Source organism: Saimiri boliviensis, chromosome 14 (genome assembly GCF_048565385.1).
Source record: "Saimiri boliviensis isolate mSaiBol1 chromosome 14, mSaiBol1.pri, whole genome shotgun sequence".
Taxonomy (NCBI): domain Eukaryota; kingdom Metazoa; phylum Chordata; class Mammalia; order Primates; family Cebidae; genus Saimiri; species Saimiri boliviensis.
Genome location: NC_133462.1, coordinates 72,102,237 through 72,127,314, shown reverse-complemented (window position 1 = coordinate 72,127,314; position 25,078 = coordinate 72,102,237). Strand labels below are relative to the sequence as shown.

Sequence of the window (25,078 nt, the reverse complement as noted above, 5' to 3'; positions counted from 1 at the left end):
ACAATTTAGCAAGATGTATCAAAAGCCTACAGAATCCATATTCTTATTTCAAACAAAACTACTGCTAGAACTTTTTCCCTTATGAAATGACCAATGATATGAACAGAGTTATGCCAAGATAGTCATCACATTCTTCTTCATACCGGGAAAAAAATTAAGACAATCAAAATGTTTAATCATGGGGCAGGTTAAAATGCATTAGATGATATCCACAAAATGAAATATGCCAACATGAAAAATGGTGTCCTTGAAGATTTTTTAACAATATGAAAAAATACTCAACATATCAATTTAAGTATATAAACGATATTCATGGCTTTGGGGGCTTTTTTTGTATTATTTCAATTTGGTTTTAAAATAGTAGGCATAAAGACAGAAAGAAAATATGCCATAATATTAATTACAATTATCACAGATAATTGTTTACTTGTTTGTTGTTTCTTTGTTTAAGACAGAGTTTTGCTCTTGTTGCCTAGGCTGGAGTGCAATGGCGTGATCTCGGCTCACTGCAACCTCTGCCTCCCAAATTCAAGCGATTTTCCTGTCTCGGCCTCCCGAGTAGCTGGGATTACAGGGGTATGCCTCCAACCTGGCTAATTTTTGTATTTTTAGTAGAGACAGGGTTTCATCATATTGGTCAGGCTGGTCTCGAATTCCTGACCTCAAGGCCTGTCTCGGCCTCCCAAAGTGCTGGGATTATAGGCACGAGCCACCATACCTGACCACAGATAGTTTTGTTTCTTTCTCTCTCTCTTTTTCTCTTTTTTTGGCATTTCTCAATTTTTCAACAATGAATATGTACTACTTTTTATAATCTGAAAAACCACCAAATTCAATAAAAGTATATTATGTTTAAAACTCTGAAACATAGAAATTGTATCAGTATTATATTTTACAAACTTTTCAGTGTCTTTCGACATTTTTCAGAGGACTACATTTTTTGAGGTGACACTATTTTTTATGATAGGCTATAAACTACATGTAACATTCACACTGCATTTTTATTCCATATGTGGAAACTATAACAAGAATATAACTGGACCAACTTGAATTTTCCCATAAGAAGATAAGAAATCAACTCTAGACATGACTTCTTTTTTTTTTTTTTTTTTTTTTTTTTTTTTTGAGACAGAGTGTCGCTCTTGTTACCCAGGCTGGAGTGCAATGGCACGATCTCGGCTCACCACAACCTCCGCCTCCTGGGTTCAGGCAATTCTCCTGCCTCAGCCTCCTGAGTAGCTGGGACTACAGGCACGCGCCACCATGCCCAGCTAATTTTTTGTATTTTTAGTAGAGACGGGGTTTCACCACGTTGACCAGGATGGTCTCGATTTCTCGACCTCGTGATCCACCCGCCTCGGCCTCCCAAAGTGCTGGGATTACAGGCTTGAGCCACCGTGCCCGGCCTTAGACATGACTTCTTAGAGGCAAAGCTAGTTTTCCCAGAAGAATTGCTTCGCTGCAGCCCTTCTGATGTTGAGGGTAGGGCTTCTGTACAGAACACGCTTCTAGGTTGCACCCCAGCCTCACTCTGACACCGACCCCTGGGCAGCTGCTGGCCAGATCACTCTTCTAGCTGCAGCTGCTCTTTCTTATTTTGGAACTTCCTTTCATTAGAACTAAATAGCCATTTGCAACTCCTTTCCTAACTCAGATTTAGAAGGTACCCACTTTTTCCAAGCAAAGTAAGAAAACCTCATGAGAATACATAGATCGAATCTCCACCTCTGCTAGGGCACTGGCCCCCACCACTCCAACCCCATTTTTGTGCTCGGTCTTTGGGTGGTAGTATTTTTCTCTAGCTGAGATGTCAATATGCTTTTGTTCTCATGGTTTTCTACATAGCACTTTTATGTCTGTCATCTCCACAGCACAAGTTTCTGAAGCTGCTTCCTTCTTTCTCCTTCCTTTAGATCTTCATAATGTTGAGGATTTGGCCCTGCATATAGTACGCATGCAATCGATGGTTCATTGCTGATATGTTTCTCAGGATTCCCTCTAGAGTTTGTGCTTTCTCAAAATTGCATGGCTATTCATCCACACAAGGGCCTAGAGCCGCCCTTCCCTTACCTGCATTTGTGCACTGCATTCGTGGTAGGCGTTTTGATTGGCAGTAGCAGGTCCTTTGTGTAGGCTGCACTGAGAGTCAGGGTGTCACCGTCACAGGTCAGGGAAATCAGGACCAGGCGAGGTTCCTGGCAGGCCGTAACCATGTTTCCCTCCTGGTTGATCACAAGCCAAAACCTGTCATTTTCAAAACACAAGATATGTGTGAACCATGATGACAGGAAGCCAGACTCTGGGGGAGCTTCAATTAGACACTGATATCATCTTTGATTTGTTCCCCATAAGCCTGATGTGTGGGAGTTTGAGTGTGTGTGTCTGTCCTAAATATCAAACCAGCAGGACTGAGTCTGTCGCTTGATTTCAAAGGGTTTAATAACCACTCAAGCATCCAACATATATTTGCAGAACAGTTTGAGCTCCTTGATGGCACAGACATCAAAGATGTTAATTGTATTTTCATCTCAATCTCCAGAAAGCCTGATCGCTTTCATCAAACATGCCCCAAGCAGATGACCAGAATCGATTTTACAGGAAGACTTTAAGGGCAGGAGAAAACACAGGACCTGGCACCAGGTAGACCAGGTAGGCAGTGGGCTCTCGTCAATGGAAATAGCAGGACTGTTGCTCATGTAGTTCACAGATCATGGAGTTTAGCAACATACAGTGCCACTTACACTCTGCCAGTTCCACCTCCCCCATCTTTTAAAAATTGTTATGTTTCAATATTCAGTGCTGTGCATTCTGTAATTTGCTAAATGAGGCAATACTGGCCCAGTATTGCCCTTATTTCTCCATTTACCTTTCTTCTAGGAACTACCTGTACACCAGTAGGTAGTTCCTAGAAAAAAGATGGAGAAATAAGGGCAGTAGAGAGAGCCAGTTCCAGAATAAGAACACCACATTTTTGTAGGTTCTCTCTCAGCTACCAAGGAAGCAAAACATACTGGCATTTCAATCATTTCAGTATGCACCGATCAAATGATTACAATTATAGAAGTAAGCGTGTGCTTTTGAGATTTCCAGACGTAAGAAAAAAAATATGGCAGATACTTTAGATCGTTCAAGATATTTCTTACATCACTTCCAGCAGGTTATCATGGTTGCGTTGCTCGGCTACACTAGAAAAATATCCTTAGTATAAGCCCCTTCGCTAACTGCCCTTTTATCAGACTTTGCTTCCACAGGCACAGAGCCCTCCCCTGCCCCCAATTCCTTGGGACCAGCAGGTGAATATTCTCTCTAATATTCTTCCAGGTAATGGCAGTTTAGATCTTTCTAAAATGCAAATCTAACTTTATCACCCCCTCATTCACAATCTCTCCATGGTTCCTGCTTTCAGGATAAAACCAACTGTTAAGCAAGGCATGTACAGCCCTTCATGACCCAGAGGCTGCTCCAGCCATTCTTACCTCCCCAGGTCTTCACACAGACCAGTCTTTTATATATATATATATATATATATATATATATATATATATATATATTTATTTATTTATTTATTTTAATTGCAGTAAAACATATATAACATAAAATACTTAGCATATTCCTATGTATAGACCCAAAAGAATTGAAAACAGGAACTCAAATAGACATTTGTGTATCAGTGTTCACTGCATATTTATTCAAAATGCTAAAAGATAGAAACAGCCCAAGAGAATGGAATTTTTTAAATGTGATTTTAACCATTTCTGAAGTGTACGATTTAGTGGCATTAAGTACAGTCACAGTGTTGTGCAACCATCATCACTATTTGCAAAACCTTTTCATCATCCCAAACAGAAACTCTGTACCAATTAAGCAATAACTCCCCGTTTTCCCCTTCCCCTAGCCCCTGGTCACATCTAATCCATTTTGTCCTATGAATTTATCTACTAGACATTTCATACACTCAGAATCATGCAATATTTGTCATTTTGTGTCTAATTTATTTCAATTAGCATTATGTTTTCCAGAGCCATCCATGTTACAGCACATATCAAACTCGATTCCTTTTCGTGGCTGAATAATATTCCATTGTGTGTATTTCACACATGTTGCTTATCCACTCATCCATCGGTGGACACTGGAGTTGTTGCCACCTTTTGTGCATAACGTCATAATAAACATTCAACATTCAATGCTGCAAAGAACATTCATCCTATTTATGTCCCAGTTCCTTTTGGTAAATACATTAGAGTAAGACTGTCCAACCTATGGGCCATGTGTGGCACAGGACATCTTTGAATGTAGCCCAACACAAACCCATAAACTTTCTTAAAACATTATGAGTTTTTTTGTGATTTTTTTTTTTTTTAGTTCATCAGCTATTGTTAGTGTATTTTCTGTGTGGCCCAAGACAATTCTTCCATTGTGGCCTAGGGAAACCAAAAGACTGGACCCCCACCTGGCATAGAGTCCCCAGCCTTTCCCCCAGCATACCACATCCTCCAAAAGTCAAGTACCTTTGCTCAGCTTACTCCCTCTCTAGAAAGTTCTTCTCCTAACTTACCCAGCAAGTTCTGAATCATTTTCCTGTTTTTAGCTCAAGCTGTTACTTCCTCTCTGAAGTTGTCCCTGACAGCCCCAGCCAGCTTCCAGCACCGCGTCCTCTATGCTCCCTGGCACTGTCACAACCTCTGTTTAGTCGTTTATCACCTAAGACTGGAAGCCAATGTTGGCTTCTCTTGATCACACTTTTTGGGACTGTGTGATGACGAAAATAAAGCATTTATCATAGTGTCTGTTACAAAGGCCAGCATCTATCGTAATATGAGCTCAAAAACTGCTTTTTGAATCTATGTAGTAAAATGCCAGTGCCCTTGGCCTCTGGGCCCTACAAAAACTAAGTAAGTAAATGCTATCACTTTTCAGAGCCTTCTATAGAAAACATGGAATATTTAGGATTCTTGGCTTCCTTCCTGAAGCAAAGACGCATGCATCCATCACCTTTCAACTATGTCACGAATTGCTCTCTCTCTGGGGAGCTGGTAGGAGAAAGTTTACAGCTCCCATCAGTCCTCTGTTACTTGCTGAGCTGTGAGGGCTGCTCTGGACAAGAGTTTCAAGTGTAGCCTCACAATGAGTCCCGGAGCTGGTCTGAAGCCAGACCCCAAAGAGGACAAAGCCGCCGGCTCCCGGGTTTTGCAACCTTCGCTGAACCCCAGGAATTCACGCAGCTTTCAGAACCCAGAAGGTCATTAACAGAATCACTCTTCACAATGCCCCAGTGTGCTAAAGAAAGTAAGAGTCCTGGTCCCGCTGCTGTGTGGGTCTGAACTCAGTTTCTTTATCCACAGGAGTGCCTGAGAGAATTGAGGGAAATGGCATTTGCAATGGCCCCCTATTTATTTTATTTTTATTTATTTTATTTTATTTTATTTTTTGAGACGGAGTCTCTGTCGCCTAGGCTGGAGTGCAGTGGCGTGATCTTGGCTCACTGCAACCGGCGCCTCCTGGGTTTAAGAGTTTCTCCTGACTCAGCCTCCCGAGTAACTGGGACTATAGGCGCACGCCACCACATCCGGCTAATTTTTTTTTTTTTTTTCAGTAGAGACGGGGTTTCACCATATTGGTCAGGCTGGTCTCGAACTCCTGACCTCGTGATCCACCCGCCTCGGCCTCCCAAAGTCCTGGGATTACAGGCGTGAGCCACCGCGCCAGGCCAATGGCCCCTTTTATGCTGCAAGAAGGGATTCATTCAACTGCTGTCATTACCATAATGAGGACTCTGTAGAGCTTTCCCCAAGATCTCAAGAAAGTCACTCGAAATAGAACGACCAGGAACCAATCCCTTTAAACTGGCCGCCACCGCTACATGGAGATTAAGAAGTTTGCCCACTGGCAGCCACCTGGGAGCGACACCACACCTCAGCAGGAGCACATGACGCCAAAGAGCCAGTGGGAGGTGGAAATCCGCCCACTCCAGGGAAGCGGGTCCACGCGCTCAGAGTCCCAGAGCCCCGGGGTCTGATGTAGGGAGTGAGGGTTCCTTTTTCTCTTTGGCCTTGTCTCACCCAGCTCCCAGTTTCTTCGTAATGGGAGGAAGGAGCTGTTGGCAGACTCTGCAGACCTCCCCGGCGCTCCTCCCTTCTCACCCCCGGTACCGGAGCGGAGCTGGCACCGCCGGGTCCCCGCGCTCCGTACCTGTCCCGCAGGTTGCCGCTGCGCAGCCCCCGGGCGGTGCACTCCGCCTCGCTCACTGGCACCCCCTTGCAGGATTTCACCGGGTAGATCCAGAGCTGCGCCACGGTGCCCACCTGCTGCAGCCGCCGCCAGCGCCGCCTGGGCCAAGCGCGGCGCCAGGCGACAGCCCCCAGGGCCACAGCGGCCAGTCCCAGCGCAGCGACCCGGAGCCACCCGGGCCAGGGCTGCGCTAGGGGGACAAAGCGAAAGTGGGTCAGCGCGGAGGAGCCAGTGGCGCCCATGGCTGGCTCCTCCGTGAGGTGGCGACCGCTGGGCCCAGAGCGCACTGTCGCCCCGGGCCGCGGGGGTGGGGTGTAGGGGAGGTTTGGCCTTTTGGCCCCACGCCCAAAGAGTGGGCAGCTCCTGAACCCCTCCGGGCCAATCAGAGCACTGCGTCCTTCTGGGGGGCGGCGCAGGCCGTGGGAGGTGGTGGCTCAGCTTCCACGTGGTCTGCGGTCTGCGCCCAGCTACCTCTGCCACCTTCCCGTCGCCTGCAGCAGCAGGGCGCTGTGCCCTCCCCCACGATCGCTGCAAGCGGCCAATTATTTATTTTTGTATTCATGGGGTTCTTTGACCTAAAATAGACAATATACAACATTTGCAGGACAAAGTGTGATTTTGAAATTAGAAATCAGGCAGCTGGAAATGCTGGGGAGCGGGTCGCCCCGCTTGTGCAGTGTCCAGCTCTCTGCTGCCGCCGCCCTTCCCGCAGGCTGCCCAGGGACTAGCGAGCTTCCAGAGAGTGGGGGTCTGAAGGAGGAGGCTGCTACCAGGCCCTCCCGCCAGCAAGCCGAGGCCAGAGTTCTCCCAGCGGCAGCTCGGAGCGGCAATGGGTGCCTGAGAGCGCCCCCTACGCGCGGCCGGGGCTGCTCGATGCCTCCCGAGAGGAGCCTCGAGCTAGAGCTGCTTTGGTTTTCAGCTGCTTCCACCGTGAAGGAATGTCACTTGGTCCTGCAGGCACTCACCTCAGTCACCTCTCATTTCGAAATCAGGTTCTACTCCAAACAACGTCAGCCTACCCCGAACAAGGTGGTTTAGGAGTCAGGCTCCTGTTTGATGTACCAAGCTATTAAAGAAAAAAATTACTCAGATGCTTGTTAAAAAGATAAGAAAGACTATTCAAGGCTATTGCAACAGGGACATGGCAACAGGGGAAAGAGATTGGGCTCAACTCTGTATTACAGCAAAGATAGCTAGGGATTTGTAGCCAAGGAGCAAAGTTCCTCAGGGTCAGTGAATGGAAAATCACTAAAAGGAGACATCAAGTGTAGAGGATTCTTGATAAACCCTCTTAACATGGATTCTACTCAACAAGGCAAGGATTTACACACTGAAGGTGACAGATGGGGAATCTGAATGGACATCAAGGGTGATCAGATATTAAGGATGGGAGCATACTCCCGAAACTGACTAAGCAGGGTTCTGGCTAACACTGGGCTCTGCAAGGAGGAGGGTGGCAAGTTCAAGGCCTCATGAAGGGGGCTCAGATAAGACCGAAGTTTGATCAAGGGGATTCTGTGTCATCCCAGCTCAGCCATGGTCCCCTGAACCAGGAGTGTACATTTCAAGACTCAGCCAGAATTGTCCATGCAGGGCAAGGGTGCCTTGGATGAGAGAAGCGAGAGTTTGCTAAGAGAAAAGAACAACACTCTTCCTCCAGCAACAACTCACCACAGACCAGTTCAGTGCTCAGGGAGTCTCTGTCTTTATTGACCTGAATACTTATCTGTCCTGTTTTTCTTCTCTATTCTCTACCAACCCCAGGTCACGCCCTCTCTGTGAAGGACACAGCTCAGCAGGACAAGGGACATGATTCTCTGGAAGAAAGGCAGCTCTGGGGCACCAAATGTTGTGCGTTTCTGTTCATCTCCCTCCTGATTTTCTCTTTGAAAATCTAAGAGGAAAATGGCTTCCCTATTTTAATGGTTGACTTTAAGGCTCCAATTTTTCAATTTCATCACTTCCAGAATTTACCCAGGGCTACAGCTCACTTACCACTTGTACCTCACAGGGTGTGGGGAATGGTGGTGAATTTCAGTCCCAGAACCCAGCAAAGGAAAATGGAGGAGGAGGGAACAGGTGCTCCTCACTGACCACTAGGAAGGTCCCTTGTAGACACTGGCCATCCTGCCGCAGACAGGCCAGCTGTGTGCCCGCAATTCACGACGCCCTTGCCCCTGTCAATGACAGAAGCCAGTGTTTGTGGAGTCAGACTGTGTCTCTGGAGGCAATCAGAAAGGATAAGGAAAAATAAATTGCAGTGACTCAAGTTCTAATATAAAGAGAAAAACCCAGGAAGAAGACTCACAAATACCAAAGATAAAGCAGGATTGCAATGCACATTTATTATTCACAAAGAAACCACAAAATTGTAAATAGGTGAATTCATCTATAGACCACTTTAGCGAGTATTTTTTGCTTAAGATCATACCAAAATAGTTTGTTTCTTTGTTACAAAAAAATTATTTGCACTGAAAAAAATATGTTCATGCTGTCTTCCTCCCACTCCTACTTTCAAAATTCCATTCTCTTTTAAATGTCATCCTCTCCTTTATCTTACTTGGAATTCCAGGTGGTATGTCTGGCAATTTCACACAGGCTACTTTTATATGGCTTAATAAAGGTATAATAGACAAAAGTGTAAAGCAAAGTCTGTAAGATAATTTCCAGTCAAGCACAGCCCTGATTCCATAATGCTAGAGTAAAAGGCACATGAGTGAAAAAGTCAATGGGACCCCATAGCCATGTAAAGACCAACAACAGGCATTTGTGAGTGTGGTAACATGTGTCCTACTCATCAAGACACAGTGATCTGTTGCTTCCCATTTCTCCTAAAACATAGACTGACAGGTAATAAAAGGTATGCATTTAAAAAATATTTTTTGCAGCTTTTTAGTTGATTAAACTTGCCTTATTAATCAATATTAAAGTCAGGAAGTAAAAAAGCATAATAGCCATGATAACACCCAAAATAGTTTTTTGATGATGTTAACTATTTTTGAAGCCTTTGATACCTAAAACTTATATATCTACCTTCATATTCCCACCTCTAATACTTTCCTTGCATTAACCTGGAGCATACACAACTTTGAAAAGTCAAAAATCAAGATTCCTCTCCAGGGTAAAGATAGTTAAAGGCTGGATAATAAGGATTTGCTGATGTATCGTTGCCACTGTTGTTAAGATCCCAGTCAATCCCTCCTGGTTGCTGAAACCTGAATAAATAATAAGAATCTCTGGTTATTTGGTGATTTATCCCACCATTCATAAATAATTCAAACTCCCACAAAACAGTCACTTACTGAGGTTACACATCTAAATGTACGGGACAATGCTGTGCAGAAAACACGGCCTATTACCTCTAAATCGCTTCAGCTCCATGGCCTTCCGTCAGCTAACCTATCTGAGCTTTTGTTTCTCATCCATAAAATGCCTATTATCATATCTAGCTCACAGAGATCCTCACATAGAGAAAGATTACACAAGGCTTTCTGGGGAACAGAGACAACTGGAAATTGAGACTGACTGAACCACAGATGTTCCTTGCCTCCATCCATGGCACAATAGGATCTGATTGGGTGAGTTTGTGACCAAGAGATATGGAAAACCCTCCATCATTAAGGTCACAACCGCTCGGCTCCCACAGATGCAGAGAACACGTCAAAGCTCTTGGCTCACGCACTGATCCAGGTCCAGTCAATCATGGCTGGAACAGTAGGATACAGGATCAGTTTCACTCAAGCTAGATGGCTCAGGCTTGGGTCCACTATCCCCAGATGGGGCTTTTAGAAATGGCAGGCAATTAGGAGTTTCACAATTTCCTCTCTAGTTTTAATACTTATTGTATTTCATCAAATCCAAGATAACACAAATCATAAGATGTCCCATTATTTTATGCATCACTGGTATTTTTCAAAAGGCATCCTGAATGTTATAAGAAGCTGACAGATATTAGAGATGTTAGAATAGGATCTCAGACCTGATGAAATATGGTTATGGTTATGCAAATGCCTAGTCATAATAGAAGTCAATAGAAATGTATTTCCTTTTTGCCCACCTCGAGGGCAAAGCCTGTGTCATCTTTATACCCACTAGAGAACCTAAGATTGGATCATGATGGAAGGATGGCAATAAAAACAGTAGCTAATATTTACTGAGCACTTGATTTGTATTGCAATGCTGCAACTTTATGTGAATTAATACTCAAGATAACTTTTATTGGTTGTTTTGGTAAGTACTACTGTTCTCACTTTGCAGATAAGAGTACTGAGACTTTAAGAGAAGTTAAACATCTCAACCAAGTTAGGAAGATGCTTGGATTACAAACCCAAGTCTATCTAATGCTAGATCTAGACCTGTTAAGCCACTGTTACATTGTCCTTAAGGACAGTTGGGCTGTGGGTATAAAGACTTCAAAGGCAAGTAACACACGTGAGCAGCTCAGGGCAGAATCAGAGAGAAGGATGGTCAAGGGTTTTGGAGATGAGGTGACTTTAAGAACTGGGTCATGGATTTTATGAGATGACTTGCTTAAAATCTCCAACTTGAGGTGTTCTGACCGACTTTCTCATTCCTTTAATTTGGGAGTTAGGCTTTTACAAACTCCAGGAGTCAGGGCTGTATTGGGCACAATGAAATCAACACGAGAACATTTCCTAACTCATGATTCAGGAATCACCTTGATGGATTTTTTTTTTTCAAACTTCAATTGTACTTTAAAAATACATTTGATAAAAAGCATTCAATTTAAACATTTTCCCCAAGTTGATGTTGAATAACTTAAATATTTCCCCTTTTATCTGAGACAGAAAAAATAAATACATAACTCTTGAGAATCACTCACCTTCCTCTCCCTATTCCTTAATACTATTCTGTAATGATCTGTGAGTGTATACCTGTCTTTCTGCTGGGGCTCTTCCATCACCATTTATCACTGAATGGGAAATAGGGGTAGAGAAGGCTGGAGTAGGAGTACACGGATTACTGCGGGGAATGGAATTTAAGGGCATTTTCCGACTCCGAAGATCAGAATACAAAACTGCTCATTCTCTCAATAATTAAAGCAGCATAACATTAAAAAAAAAAATTAACACCAGAAAATGCAGCAATGGCTTCAACACAGTGCATTCAGAAGCAAAGCTGACCCTTTACCATATCACCCTTGTGCATCCGTCACTACACCATCCGATACACGGGGTCGCCAACTCTCAGACTTCCAACTTTTTCCACTGAATAATAGACCCCAAAAAGTGGAGACGACTTGTATAGCGCCCTCTCAGAAGGATCACACAGGCGGTAGCTGAAACAAGCAACAATTCAGTCATCAGACCCAAAAGGAAATAATGAAGTATTCTCAGTAGAACTCAAGCTTGCCTTCAACGTTATTTATAAATACACAGCAGGGATTTTCTAAAATGTTGACAGAGAAGCCCGTGGACAGTCAGTCAAACTGCAAGTAACTTCTAGCTTTTCTAGAAGGATTCTGAAAGTCTAAACAATTTCTCCATGGCTTCAGTTTAAGGCCAGAAGGAAAAATCATATGTGTAAGCATAAAACAAATACTTTGTCTATGTGGGTACCTTCAACTTCACAACTCATTGAAACAAATGCCCATGAAAACTCAAAATGGAATGGCCCCGAACTCTGCAAACGTTTTGTTTAGTGCATTTAAGCACCATGCTTTCAACCCCCTCCAGGTTTATAAGCCCAAAGCTGGGGCTTCACTGGTGAACAAAGCTTTGGACAGAGATGCAGGTGGCAAGTGGGCCTGGACTACTGCCGAAGTTTCTCCACTGTCCAAAGAAAACAATAACTTTCGTGGCATCTTAAATAATTATCACTACATCTTAAAAACCAGAAACAAAATAGATTTGCAAGTCGTCATGAAAGAACCTCTTCTCTAAGCTAAATCTATTGGAAACAACCCACAAAACGGAGGAAAGAGAAACAAACTAGAATACAGCTCCAAAGAATGTTCTGCCTAAAAACACTCCCTACGCTGGGAACTAAAGTCAGCCAAACTTCTTTAAATAACAAAACAAAAGAGAAATGTGTAGCATATAAGAAGCTCCTGGGTAAACCAATTCTAACAACTCATTGCCTTCATTTTTTTCTAATATTTTATTATGTAATTTCACTTATTCTCATATTCCTTGATATCAGCTCTAATAAAGGAATTTGAGTTGCAATAAACATGATTAAATAAAGTGTTTGAGGCCTAAATTTGTAAAGGCACATATAAATATTATTAAAAATTGATATGAGAGATATTAAAATTTCAAAATGTAGTATTATGCAATTCAAAGTCTGGGAGTAGTGGCTCATGCCTGTAATCTCAGCCTGTTGGGAGGCTGAGGCAGGCGAATCATTGAGGCCAGGAGTTCGAGACCAGCCTGGCCAACATGGTGAAACCCTGTCTCTACTAAAAATACAATAATCAGCCAGGCATGGTGGCACACACCTGTAGTCCCAGCTACTCAAGAGGCCAGGGCAGGAGAATCACTTGAACTGAGAAAGTGGAGCTTGCAGTGAGCCAAGATCATGCCACTGCACTCCAGACTGGGGGAAAGAGTGAGACTCCTCTCGGGGAAAAAAAAAAAAAAAAAAAAAAAAAAAAAAAAAAAAAAAGTTTATCCAAACCACTAGAGAATCCATCCAGAAAAAGAGAGGAAGAACAGTGATCTTATTAACCAATTGACACAAATCGGTCAGAAGACAGAGTGGAAGTTTCTCTGGAGAGAAAGCTTCTATCTTCCTTAAAGCAGACATACCACCTAAACCCATAGGTAGGTAGTTCTGGGGTGGAGATAATATTTAAAATACACTGGGCACTTTGGCATTGTACCTCTTCAGGGTGTCCAGTGGCTCTTTCCTGTCTATGATCCCAGTGTCTGGGTCCACCGTAGTCAAAATACACCTGTGAGGCAATAAGCAAGGGTTAGGTGGTGGTTAGGAACCAATGGGTGGGCCACGCTGCAGTCCTGGGGGCTAGCAAGGTCCTTACCTGGAGCACGCCATTACCCTTTTCACTTCTACACTGCCAATTAGGAGTTCATCCCAGGTATCCTAGGAGAAAAGAGAAAGTTATCTTTTAAATGGAGGCTTCATTAGTCTTTGAGATCATTTATTCTTTGACTCATATCAAGTATGAAATTATTACAGCAGAAGAATGCAGCACAAAGTGACACCAAGAAATATCTCCCAGAGGACCCCAAGGGAGGCAGCATGCTTGCAAGTTCAGGTCCACCTCTTGATGTCCTGTCTCAAAACCCGATTGCATCATCGCAGGGATGACAGATCTTCTCTAGGGCACAGTTTGGCACGTGAGTCATAAATTAACAGGAAGGCCAATATGTAGATATACAATGAGAAATGTGTCACTTGCAAGACCAGCCCACGCTTTCCTCATAGCTAGGCTGAGATGGAAGCCAAGGCAATCTGAGGGTTCGCTGAAGAGTGGGGACATCACCCAAGAGAAGGTAGTCCTGACTCACACATTCAGTACTGCCACCTCCACAGACAGGCAGCCTGCTAACAGGGTCCCGATCGCACCGCCACCGACTGTGCCTTCCCTTCCCACCCTTGAACACGGGCACCACCAGCACTTGCCAAACGGCTGCACTCAATCCTCACAACTTTGAGGGAGGCACTAGCAAGAGCCCCATTTTACCCAAAGAAGTGGAGGACTAGAGAGATACAAAATTGTCCCAAGGTCACACCAGGAGGATGTAGGGTAGCTGGGTTTGAAATCTTTCTGATTCTGAAGGTAGGACTTTGAACCACCCACCTTTTAACTATATACATACAGATTTATATGTGCACACATGCATATACAGAAACATATGAGGGATGTATACATTGTATTATATATAATATGATTCGTTTATATATATATACACACACACACACATACACACATACATATACATATATATATAGGTAAGGTGGTTATATGGATTATATTATAGGGAGGCAAAATATAACCTCTCCCCCTTAGGATTTTTCAGCTACACCTGAGAATTAAATTGACATAAGATAGTTCAACAGGAGAAATGCATACATATTTATTTAATCTACTTTTACATGGCATAGGAAACTCCATGACAAAATGAAGACACAATTAGAGTTGAACACTTACATTTATATACAGAATTGGGCAAAGATGTGGCAGGGCTGGGGTACTTAACTGGGGAGAGAGTGGCAGGGAAGGTGAGGGTTGGTTTAACAGGGTTTGTACAGATTTCCCTCAGCCTCAACTTTTTGTCCTTGATGATAAGCATGACACTTTTCTCCTGGTATTGGAAGACATCTTTCACACAGGAATTTCATCTCCTGCTTTTAAGAAACAGAAGGAAGGGCAGCATGATTTTCTGGCACCTGCTGTTTTTCAAGTGTCCTTAACTCAAAAAAGTCAGTACACTGGAGCAGCATATTTTGGGGCCATGTGATCTTAACCCCTTCAATATTACATATACATATATAATATGATACATGCTATGGCTTGGATCTGTGTCCCCACCAAATCTCATGCCAGATTGTAATCCCCACCGTCGGAAGTGGGGCCTGGCGCAGGGAATTGAATCATGATGGTGGATCTTTCATGAATGGTTTAGCACCATTACCTTGGTGCTGTTCTCGGGATAGTGAGTGAGTTCCCGTGAGATCTGGTTGCTTAAAAGTGTCTGGCACTTCCCCTTCACTTTCCTGCTCCTGCTTCTGCCATGTAGGAAGCTGGATTGGAAGCTTCCTGATGCCTCCCCAGAAGCAGAAGCCGCTGCATATCCCATACAGCCTGCAGAGCCATGAGCCAATTAAACCTCTTTTCTTTTTCCTTCTTCTTTTTTTTTTTTTTTTTTTTTTTTTGAGACAGAGTCACACTCTGTTGCCCAGTCTGGAGTGCAGTGGCACCATCTCGGCTCACTGCAACCACAACCTCCACCTCCCAGGTTCAAGTGATTCTCCTGCCTTGGCCTCCTGAGTGGCTGGGATTAACAGGCACATGCCACCACATGCAGCTTATTTTCATATTTTTAGTACAGATAGGGTTTCGCCATGTTGGCCAGGCTGGTCTTGAACTCCTGACCTCAGGTGATTTGCCAGCCTTGGCCTCCCAAACTACTGAAATTGTGGGCGCGAGCCACCATGCTTGGTCTAAACCTCTTTATAAAACTATCCAGTCTCAGGTATTTCTTTATAGCAATGTGAGAACAGACTAATACATATATTCAGACAGATGACAACTTTTTGACTTTGTGATGGGTTTATTGGGAGTAACCCCATGGTAAGTCAAGAAACATCCGCACACAGGAGCAAGTGTATGTACAACTACATAAAGGTTGCAGGCCTCTCCGTGAATAGGGAAGCCATCTGTGTTCTTTATCTTTAAGGCACCCTGCCTGTCTCTGCTGATACCTACTGATTTAAGGTTTGAATTTCACAGGGCAATCCTCTGCCCAGGTCTCAAGGTGGGACACATTGGGGTACGGGGCCTCACTACTGCCTCTGTAAATCAACAACATAGATTGTGTGAGTCTAAGAAATTTAGAGAAAAAAATCTTCACGAGTTAGGAAACACAGAAACCTATTCCTACTCACCTGGCTGCTTTGCTTGGGCAGGAGGCATGAGAGATCTGAAGTCTCTGCAGGAGGCAGAGCAGGGTACGGGGTAAGGACTAACCCCATAACGTTCCCCTCTGCCGCTGACGACCAGGCCATGTCTGGTCCTCCTTCAGCAGTAAGCCAGCCTCTCCCCAACCCCCTCCCCGGCCTATAGTGGTGCTTCAGCAAATGCAGAAGGTTTTCCTGTACCTAACCGGGTCTTCCAAACTCAGAAATCTCCTACTGGGCATGACCACAGCTACAGACTGAAGTAAGGAGGTCTCCATGGATGCGCTGGGTTCTAATCCTTCCTCTAGGAAACTGCTGCTTTGTGGAGATAAATGCCACCTTCCAACCAACCGGTTGAAGATAACTGCGTGTACACATCATGTGTAAGGAATGGAATCACCACGTCCTACTCAGGACTTATTACCAGCGCTACTGGTCAGTAACTTACTGCGAAAAATACAAGACAATCAGAAAGGGGATCTAGCCTCCTGGCAGACCGTGACCTCCGACGGGGTGTGACCCAGGAAGGCAGCTCCTGTACTGGGAAGTGAGGACCAGTGGGACCCCTGGCCTGAAACGCAGCCAGGAAAACTGGGCGCATTTCACCACACGAGGGCGCTGCGGACGCAGAAATAGGAGCCGACCCAGCTGCCCTGTGCTGACCGGACCCAGGCTCTCCAAGTATCTTCCATTCAATTTCTTTTAAGTGAGTGCTGATGAATTTAAGATTTCCAAGCCACATAACTGTGTCAATTCTGCGTCGTTATTATGATAGAAATCAGGGAGTCTGACAAATTCAGTTAGTCATCTATTCTCACTGTTAGACAACTGCAAGGCCCCGTTTAGAAAATTGTCTGGATTAGTAAGAATCGTCTGCAGCACCCCAAAATGCCGGCTCTAGTTACTTCCTAAAATATTAATCACCGCATATAATCACGTATGTTCTCACACTAATCTGATCACTATTAATATTTTGGTGTAAAGCATTATTTGCAGTAAAAAAAAAATACTATGCTAATTAAGTTTAAATGCAATTATTCAGTTATTAAAAGTAATAAATTTTATACTATTAAAATAAATTTAATAATGCATGAAATTAACATTTCCGTTATATTCTACTAGACATTCATAACAGCGTAATACACTATTCAGTAAGTTCCAGTGTCTTCTCAAAGGAAGACAGAACGTGACCAACAAGCATATGAAAAAATGTTAAATATTACTTATCACTAAGGAAATGCAAATCAAAACCACAGTGAGCAGCCATCTCACACCAGTCAGAATGGTTATTACTAAAAAGTAAAAAAATAACAGGTGCTGGCGAGGCAGTGGAGAAAAGGGAGAGTTTATATAATGTTGGTGGGAATGTAAATTGGTTACACCACCATGAAAACAATCTGGAGATTTCTCAAAGAACTTAAAATAGAACCATTATTCAACCCAGCAGTCCCATCACTGGGTATATACCCAAAGGAATATAAATCATTCTACCACAAAGACACATGCATGCGTATGTTCGTCACAGCACTATTCACAACAGCAGTGACATGGAGTCAACCTACATACCTATCAACTGTAGACTGGATAAAGAAAATGTGGTATGCATAAACCATGGAATACTATGCAGCCATAATAAAAACAAGATTATATCCTTTGCAGCAACATAGAGTTGGAGGCATTATTCTAAGAGAATTACTGCAGGAACAGAAAACCAAATACCACATGCTCTCACTTAAAAGTGGAGGCTGAATAATGAATACACATGGATACAAAGAAAGGAACAACAGACACAGGGTCTTTTTGAGGGTGGAGGGTAGGAAGAGGGTGAGGATCGAACCACTGGCAGGTACTACGCTTATTATCTGGCTAACAAAATAATCTGTACACCAAACCCCCAGCAATACACAATTTACCGATATAAAAAACCTCCACCTGTAACCCTGAACCTAAAGTAAAAGTTGGAAATAGAAAAGTAAGTAAGTAAATAGGTACAGAAAAAGATTCAAGGATCTTACCTAAACACAGAATCAGCTCGAGATGCTTAGTGCGCCCCCTGCTGGTAATCGACCTCTCTACAGTCTGCCGAAATCTAGGCCCCAATGACATTTACTTAGAGTGCAGGGATAAAACCATGGAGTTTTCCAACTGAAAGAAACAAGGAACTTCCGATATCAGGTAATCCGTTCGCCTCGGCCTCCTAAAGTGCTGGGATTACAGGCGTGAGCCACAGGCCACCAATGTTGTTTAAGGCTGTCCAGTGGTCCGATGTGCAGCCAGAGTGGAACCCCCCTCCCCTGCCCCGGCCCGGGCAGATCTCACTGCTGATCTCCTCTGACTCCGTCTTCTACTGACCATCCTAGCTGTGGGCTTTCCAGGGGTGCCTCGCTTAGTCACGGGGTGTAGTGATGAAGAAAGCTGTGTGAGGCTGTGCGAAGGGAACCCGGGAGAAGCATCTCCTCCTTCTCCTACTATGGAAGAAGCTAAAGCCCTGGAAGTACTTGGGTGTGGCATCTTCCGCTCCCTCTTGCCCAACCCCTAAAAGTCCCTCTGGAAAATATTTCAAATGACACAGGTGTCATCAAAAAAGCAAATGTAGAAGGAGATCTCCTTAAATAAAGGAGTTCTGTTGGCAAATTCTTCAGCAATGTGAATGTGTTTCTACTCCATCCGCTCCTGATCCCTAGCCTCCTCTTTTAATCATTTGGGCTTTTCTTAATCAAGGCAAACCTATCCAAGACTCTTGCTGGAGTCCCCTCACAATATATGCATGTCAGAAGCTCCCCAGATGAGAACACAGAACCCTTACCTTGAAAGGCATGCCACAAAGGCCTGCAGGGAGGGGACAAGGGAATACCCCTGCAGTCTGCCACATGCATCGCCAAAACCCTGCTTGGCTCTTTTCATTTATTAAGAAAGAAAAATGGGGGACTTCCTGCCAAGATGGCTGAATAGGAACAGCTCTGGAGCGCAGCTCCCAGCCAGTGTCTCAGAAGGCGAGCAATCTCCGCATTTTCAACCAAGGTACCAGGTTCATTTCAATGGGACTGGTTGGACAGTGGGTGTAGCTTAAGGAGGGCAAAGAAAACTGACTTTCAGATGCTTTCAGCTTGCTTCTAACAGAGTTAATGAACATGAAATTCAGGGTAATCTTCATTATGCCAAAGCTAATGCCTGTTCTTCCTCTCCATTTTTCACTGAGCACCATTGTTCTGCTTCTTTCAGAGGGCAGCCCTTAATACCGATGACCTCCAGCCCACCCACAGTGACTGGGGCCCAATACAAGTTTGTCAGATGACCTAAAAACGGCTTTAAAAAGGGGGCAGAGCTGTGTAGATGGCTGATATTCATGGACTTTTGACAGCCAGCCAGAGTGAAAGTCCTCACTTGGCCACATGCTGGCGATGCAGCCTCAAGAGCAAGTTACTCACTTTCTCTGAATCTCAGTTTCCCCATCTGAAAAAGAAGAATCAAAACACTACCAGCCTCAATGGCTATCATTTTGCACCATGACCCACAGTAAAAATTACATTTTACATTGTTTCCTAATACTCTCTCATGTGTACCTGTCACGTATAACAAGCACAACTTTTGCAAGACAATTCTTAATCCTTCTACGTATAGTTTACTCTGATATCTTTTATTGCATCCTATTCTTTTTTTAAAAAAAAGTGTTGGTCAGGACCCCCACACTGATATCAGAACCCAATAATGGGTTATGACCCACAGTCTCAAAGGGAACTAGAATTAAATGAGATAATGCATGTAAAGTGTTTGGCACACTGCCTGTAACCTAGTAAGTGTTCAATGGCAGTAAGCCATGATTCTTGCTGTTATTTTTATAGTTTGTTATCATTATTGCTACTTCAAGAAATCCCTGAAGCCTGGTAGAGACTGCTGTTCTTACACCAGAAAAGAGACTTACTATCTCAAATCCTAACCCATCCAAACCCAGGTTCTGGGGACTGAAAAATCTAGTGACCATGATTTATGAAAACTTTGTTTCTCAACAGCTGGAAACAAAAGGACTGGGAGGACCGAATCCACACAGCCAGTAAGCGGCGACGCTCAGAGTCCAACCACAGCTGTCCAGCTTCAAAATCTCCCTCTCTGGACGTTTCCCGGAGAAGCACTTCCTGAGTGAAAGATAATACACCACGAGTTTTCTGCAAGCTTCTCCACAGTTCTTTCACAAGGCGGAGTGAGGACTGATGCAAACAAGACATTCCATTAAAAATATGGAGTTTCGCGCATCAGAACAGTGAGCAAAGTTCAGTAAACACTGACCCCCCACAATGGCCGACTACAGAGACAGGAAGCACCGGTCGATTGTATTATTTTTAAACTGCATCGTGCTGCATTCCCAGAACTCAAGCACATCACACTGACCCAAGGATGTAGCCTTTTAAAAATTGCTTAATATTCTGAGCTACGTGGAAAAAGTACAAAGCACTTTAGGCCACAAACAGCATAAATGTTACACAACACATTCTCCCTTTGCTCTGTGTTTTTGCAATAAATGATGGCCTGAATTTCATGCTGATGTTTGCTATTTTTTAATGATTAATTGGTCTAGTAAATATTTATGGGTTCTATCACATCACATTAATATTTAACAGGGTCCTCCTAATTAGAGAGTTACAGCTTTGTGATGGTACCAGGCAGACAGGTTAATGCATTCGCCCTTTAACTACTGGGCTTCCGATTTAAGGAAGAATAAATCAGCAACATTAGCATCGTTTAATAGGAAGGATTTTTTTTTTTTTTTTAATGTGGATGGCCAGAGGACTGTTCCAGCAACTTAAGAGTGTTCTACCTTATTTGCTATTTCTGTAAGTCCATCATAGCGCAGGAATAAAATGACAAATGGACTTGGGAGCACAAATTTATTTAACAGTTTATTTTCACTATTTATTTATTTATTTAAGAGATGGGTTTCACCAGCTTGCCCAAGCTGGTCTCGAACTCCTGGACTCACACGACCCGCCCACTTTGGCCTCCCAAAGTTCTGGGCCACGCCTGGCCTTTTTTTTTTTTTTTTTTTTTTTTGTATTTTTATTTTCAGTTTATTATTTAAAAACAAAAAAAGAAGAAGAATCTGCTCTCACCACCTAGGAAAGCAGCATTAGATTTATATTAGCCTTAGGTTCAGTTTGACAAGTTACGGGAGAGCAAAAATTATAGGTTGGCAATTTACAGGAAAGCAAAAATGCTTCAGCCGAGGACAAATATGTCTTTTTTTCTTATTTTCTTGGCACAAGATCTTAAACTAAAGTTGATACCAAAATAATCTGTTCTTTAGTGGAGACAAATCAAGAAAAATTCTGTTCCCTAAAAGCAAGTTTCTCAGAAAATCATGGATGAATGACAGGATTCCTGTGGAGGAACTGCTGCTTTGCAGACCAATTTCTATCCCAAGAACTAATTTCCACCACAAGCTTTAGTAACATACATTCTTCACACACAGCATTCATTTCATTTGGTGTTTACCAAGCATTTAATGAATCCCATTTCATGTACACCCTACTAGACAACGTGGGAAACCAGAACTGGAGGCGCAGGCGGGTTTACTGGGGAGCCGGTGAGGCTTGAACCTCAGGCCCCTTCTTTACACAGAACCTTTCAAGTCCTTGAACCTAATTTTATTTTTGTTACCTTTTTTTTTTTTTCCTAAAGGGCCCCCAAATTAAACTTCAGGTCCTACCAAGTCTAGATTCATTCTTAGAAAAATCTAGTTCCTTCCCTCAAGAAACCGGTCTCCTGAGCACACTGGAGCCTCTTCCTCTCTGGCACTCTCCATGGCCCTCCCGGCCCCACCCTCATGTCACCTCTGATCATCTCTGACCCCCGTGGTCCCTGCACTCTCCTAACTCAGTGCTTCTGCAGACACTGGGATGCTGCTGCCAGCGCAGAGGTGCAGGCTTTGTCACGGTGCTCATGTAGGTTTCAGGTAAGGTCTGCTCATCTGCACTTTAGAGAAAAGACTCTTAGCTAGGTGAGGCGGCTCATGCCCATAATCCCAGCACTTTGGGAAGCCAAGGCAGGCAGAGTCCAGGAGTTCAAGACCAGCCTGGGCAACATAGGGAGACCCTGTCTCTACAAAAAAAATACAAAAGTTAGCCCGGCATGATGGCATACGCTTGTAGTCCCAGCTACTCAGGAAGTTGGGAGGCTAAGGTCACCTGAGCTGTGGAGTTCAAGGCTGCAGTGAGCTGTGATCGCACCACTGTATTCCAGTCTGGGTGACGGGTGAGACCTTGTCTCAAAAAAGAAAAAAAAAAAGACTGTCTCGTGATTGGGTCTTGCCTTGATATTTCTGTCTCAGGCTTCCCTGCCTTTCAGTGCATGTTCAAGAGAGTTGCCAGAATATGTGCCTGGCACACTGTACAGGCATTCAGCAAATATTTGTTGGAAGGATGTAAATCATAATTACTTCCTTGCTCAGAATCATTACCAGCTCCTCAATATCCACAGTATAAAATCCAAACTCCCTGATGTGATGGCCTCTAGCCAGCTCCAATCCAGTCTCCCTGACATTTCTCCTTGACCCCCATGCTCCTGTGATTCAAAAACGCTCCGGAGCACCCCTTCATTCACGGCCTCTCATGCTTCTAGGCCCCCCAGCCACCTGCCCCCTTTACCCATAACAACCTCCTTTGACCCTGGCACACAGTCCACAGAAGTACAGGATGAATAGCATTGCTTCCAGGGAGCTGGACCCGACCCCTCCCCTGCCCAGGCTTCCCTTCTCCAGGCAGATTTAGGCAGTTCTACTTCTATGCATCTCTGATACCTTCTAAATGTGTACATTAAAGCGCCTCTGACACTGGGCTGTCGTTGTCCCCTGGCCATGCCTCTCACATTGAAACATTCTAAAGGGTGGGATCCAGATCTTTTCATCTCTGTATCCAGGTTCGACACACCATGCCTGGCCCACAGCAGATGACTGATTTTTAAAAATTAACAAAGGCACAGAGGAATTCAAATAGATAACAAATGACAAGATAACATAATCAAGTAGACAACTTCTGTATAAATTGCTATTTATCTTTTCTTATTTTTTTTTTTTTATGAGACAGGGTCTTGCTGTCACCCAGGCTGGAGTGCAGTGGCACAATCTCCGCCTCCCAGGCTCAAACCACCCTCCCACCTCAGCTTCCCAAGTAGTTGGGACTACAGGCATGCACCACCATACCTGGCTAATTTTTATATTTTTTTTAGTAGAGCTGGGGTTTTGCCATGTTATCCAGGCTGGTCTCAAACTCCTGAGCTCAAGCAGTCCTCCTGCCTCAGCCTCCAAAAGTGCTGGGGCTCCAGGCATGAGCCACTGAGCCTTGCTGCTATTTTTCAAATTATCAAATAATATGAAGTGCCTACATGTATGATAATTTATACTAGGCTCTGTGCAAAGTTTTATCCTAAAGAATAATGTTTATCAACAAACTAGGGGCCGGGCACAGTGGCTCATGCCTATACTCTGAGCACTTTGGGAGGCTGAGGCGTGCAGATCACCTGAGGTCAGGAGTTCGAGAATGGCCTGGCCAACATGAAGAAATCCTACCTCTACTAAAAATTTAAAATTAGCCAAGTATGGTGGTACGTGCCTGTAGTCCCAGCTACTCCAGAGGCTGAGGCAGGAGAATCACATGAACCCAGGAGATGGAGGTTGTAGTGAGCCCAGGTTGTGCCACTGCACTCCAGCCTGGGTGATACAGCAAGACTTCATCACACACACACACACACACACATACAAATTAGGGCATATTTTACTCACACAAAAGGAAGTACAGTCATTCAAGGAAGCAAAGAACTGAAAGGGTGTTTAAGAGCCTCTCCTCCCACAGTCAGCGACTTTGGGTCTCTAAATTGGAACTGTCACCCCAGCTCTGCAGTTGCTGGAGTTCCAGGTCCTGTGTTCTAATGCCAGCACCACCACTTCTCTGCTAGGCAGAGTGTACAACACCTCTGAGCTTCATTTTCCTTATAAAAAGGAGACAGTAACACAAACGTCACAGGGCTATTGTAAAGATCAAACAAGTAATTTATCTGAAGTGATTATTTAGCTCAATGCCTAGCACCCAGTAAACACCCAGTAAATGGTATTCATCATTGTTACTCCCACTGCTCAGAAAGTTTAACTCACCCCTCAGGCTTAATGTGACGGCTAACGCTTCTTATTACCAAGCAGTACACAGCCACATGTATTTCATGTACAGAGTTCGGGGTTTCTACTAGGTTCTAATGTAGTCTTCCCTTAAGACCACAAAGGTATGTCCTTGAAAAGGGGGGAAATTTCTGGTGTCAATCACACAAAAGGGCATGTGGGTGCCCTGGGAGAGAACTCGGGCCACAGCGTGGTATGTCTCCAGGCAGACTGCCTGCGTGCTCTTGGCCTCCACTCTGGGACATGGGGCTTCTAAAAGTCTCAAGCCTTTGACAGCACTGCTGAGTGATGGAGAAGTGGAAAACAGCGATTCTCTTTATCTTCGCTTCCCTCAGTTATCTCTGAGCTATGATTGTACATTCCAACCTCGGATTTGCTACAATTCCGAGTTTTAACTGTTTGCGTTGGGGCTCAAGCATTAAAGGGTGAGAGCAACGCCCCCGAGGCCGGTGAGTTGATGGCAGCAGCAATGAGTGAAGGACTCCAAAAGGTTAAGGTGCATTTGAGAAAGTCGTTTCCCCGCTATTGACCTTGGCGGATCTGAGTTGGCACTGGCTAGAGCAGAGTTCCCTGAGCACCGCGAGCAGCACAGCTGAGCACAATGCACAAAAGCCGTGGGTCTCTTACCTCCTCAAAAGCATCGCAGCCCGTCACCACGATATTTGGCCTGAAATTCTCCATTTTTACTTTTTTCTCTGTCCTGGTATTCAAATCTACCAGCGAGGCGTCCGTCATGACCAGGAGGGGACTGTAGTCTGGGTAAGCCACCTTGCCAAGAACACAAGAAAGTCAGGTCCCCACCACTCCACAAAACGGCTTAGCCCAACTGCAAAGCTAAGTAACGTCCAGAAGCCAACCCACTTCAGTGCGAAGAGGGGAGCAGTGTGCGGGAATGAGAGAGACATGACTTCGGGCTTGCAAGTGGCCAGGAGCTGGAGCAGTTCCCACCCATACGCAGGGACAGGGCTGCAGCCAGGGCCGGCTCTGGGCCAATATTACCCACCAGGCTTCCTCTTCCTGGGTTCCCACTCCCACTCCAGCAGTGACCCCTTTCCCACATCATCCTCAAACAGCGGGGTCCTG

At 44.2% G+C, this 25,078-nt stretch overlaps 2 protein-coding genes across 8 annotated transcripts in view; both read right to left on the bottom strand.

Moving 5' to 3' along the window:
* MTARC1 (mitochondrial amidoxime reducing component 1) overlaps positions 1 to 8,444 on the bottom strand; it is a 66,511-nt gene extending 58,067 nt beyond the window's left edge. For 5 of the 6 annotated variants that reach the window (XM_074385220.1, XM_074385221.1, XM_074385223.1 and 2 more), the window contains exons 1-3: positions 7,194 to 8,444; positions 6,190 to 6,803; positions 2,071 to 2,244 (exon numbers count right to left, since the gene is read on the bottom strand). In XM_074385220.1, the coding sequence (XP_074241321.1) occupies positions 2,071 to 2,244; positions 6,190 to 6,470 (455 nt within the window). In that variant the 5' untranslated portion in view covers positions 6,471 to 6,803; positions 7,194 to 8,444. The remainder of the gene's footprint in view (positions 1 to 2,070; positions 2,245 to 6,189; positions 6,804 to 7,193) is intronic. The other variant, XM_003930333.4, reaches the window with a different exon arrangement.
* A 104-nt stretch (positions 8,445 to 8,548) lies between these two features.
* MTARC2 (mitochondrial amidoxime reducing component 2) overlaps positions 8,549 to 25,078 on the bottom strand; it is a 31,263-nt gene continuing 14,733 nt past the window's right edge. Inside the window, exons 4-8 of one of the 2 annotated variants that reach the window (XM_074385225.1) lie at positions 24,623 to 24,763; positions 13,232 to 13,293; positions 13,073 to 13,144; positions 11,373 to 11,527; positions 8,549 to 9,443 (exon numbers count right to left, since the gene is read on the bottom strand). In XM_074385225.1, coding sequence (XP_074241326.1) covers positions 11,404 to 11,527; positions 13,073 to 13,144; positions 13,232 to 13,293; positions 24,623 to 24,763 — 399 coding nt within the window. In that variant the 3' untranslated portion in view covers positions 8,549 to 9,443; positions 11,373 to 11,403. The remainder of the gene's footprint in view (positions 9,444 to 11,372; positions 11,528 to 13,072; positions 13,145 to 13,231; positions 13,294 to 24,622; positions 24,764 to 25,078) is intronic. The other variant, XM_039463432.2, reaches the window with a different exon arrangement.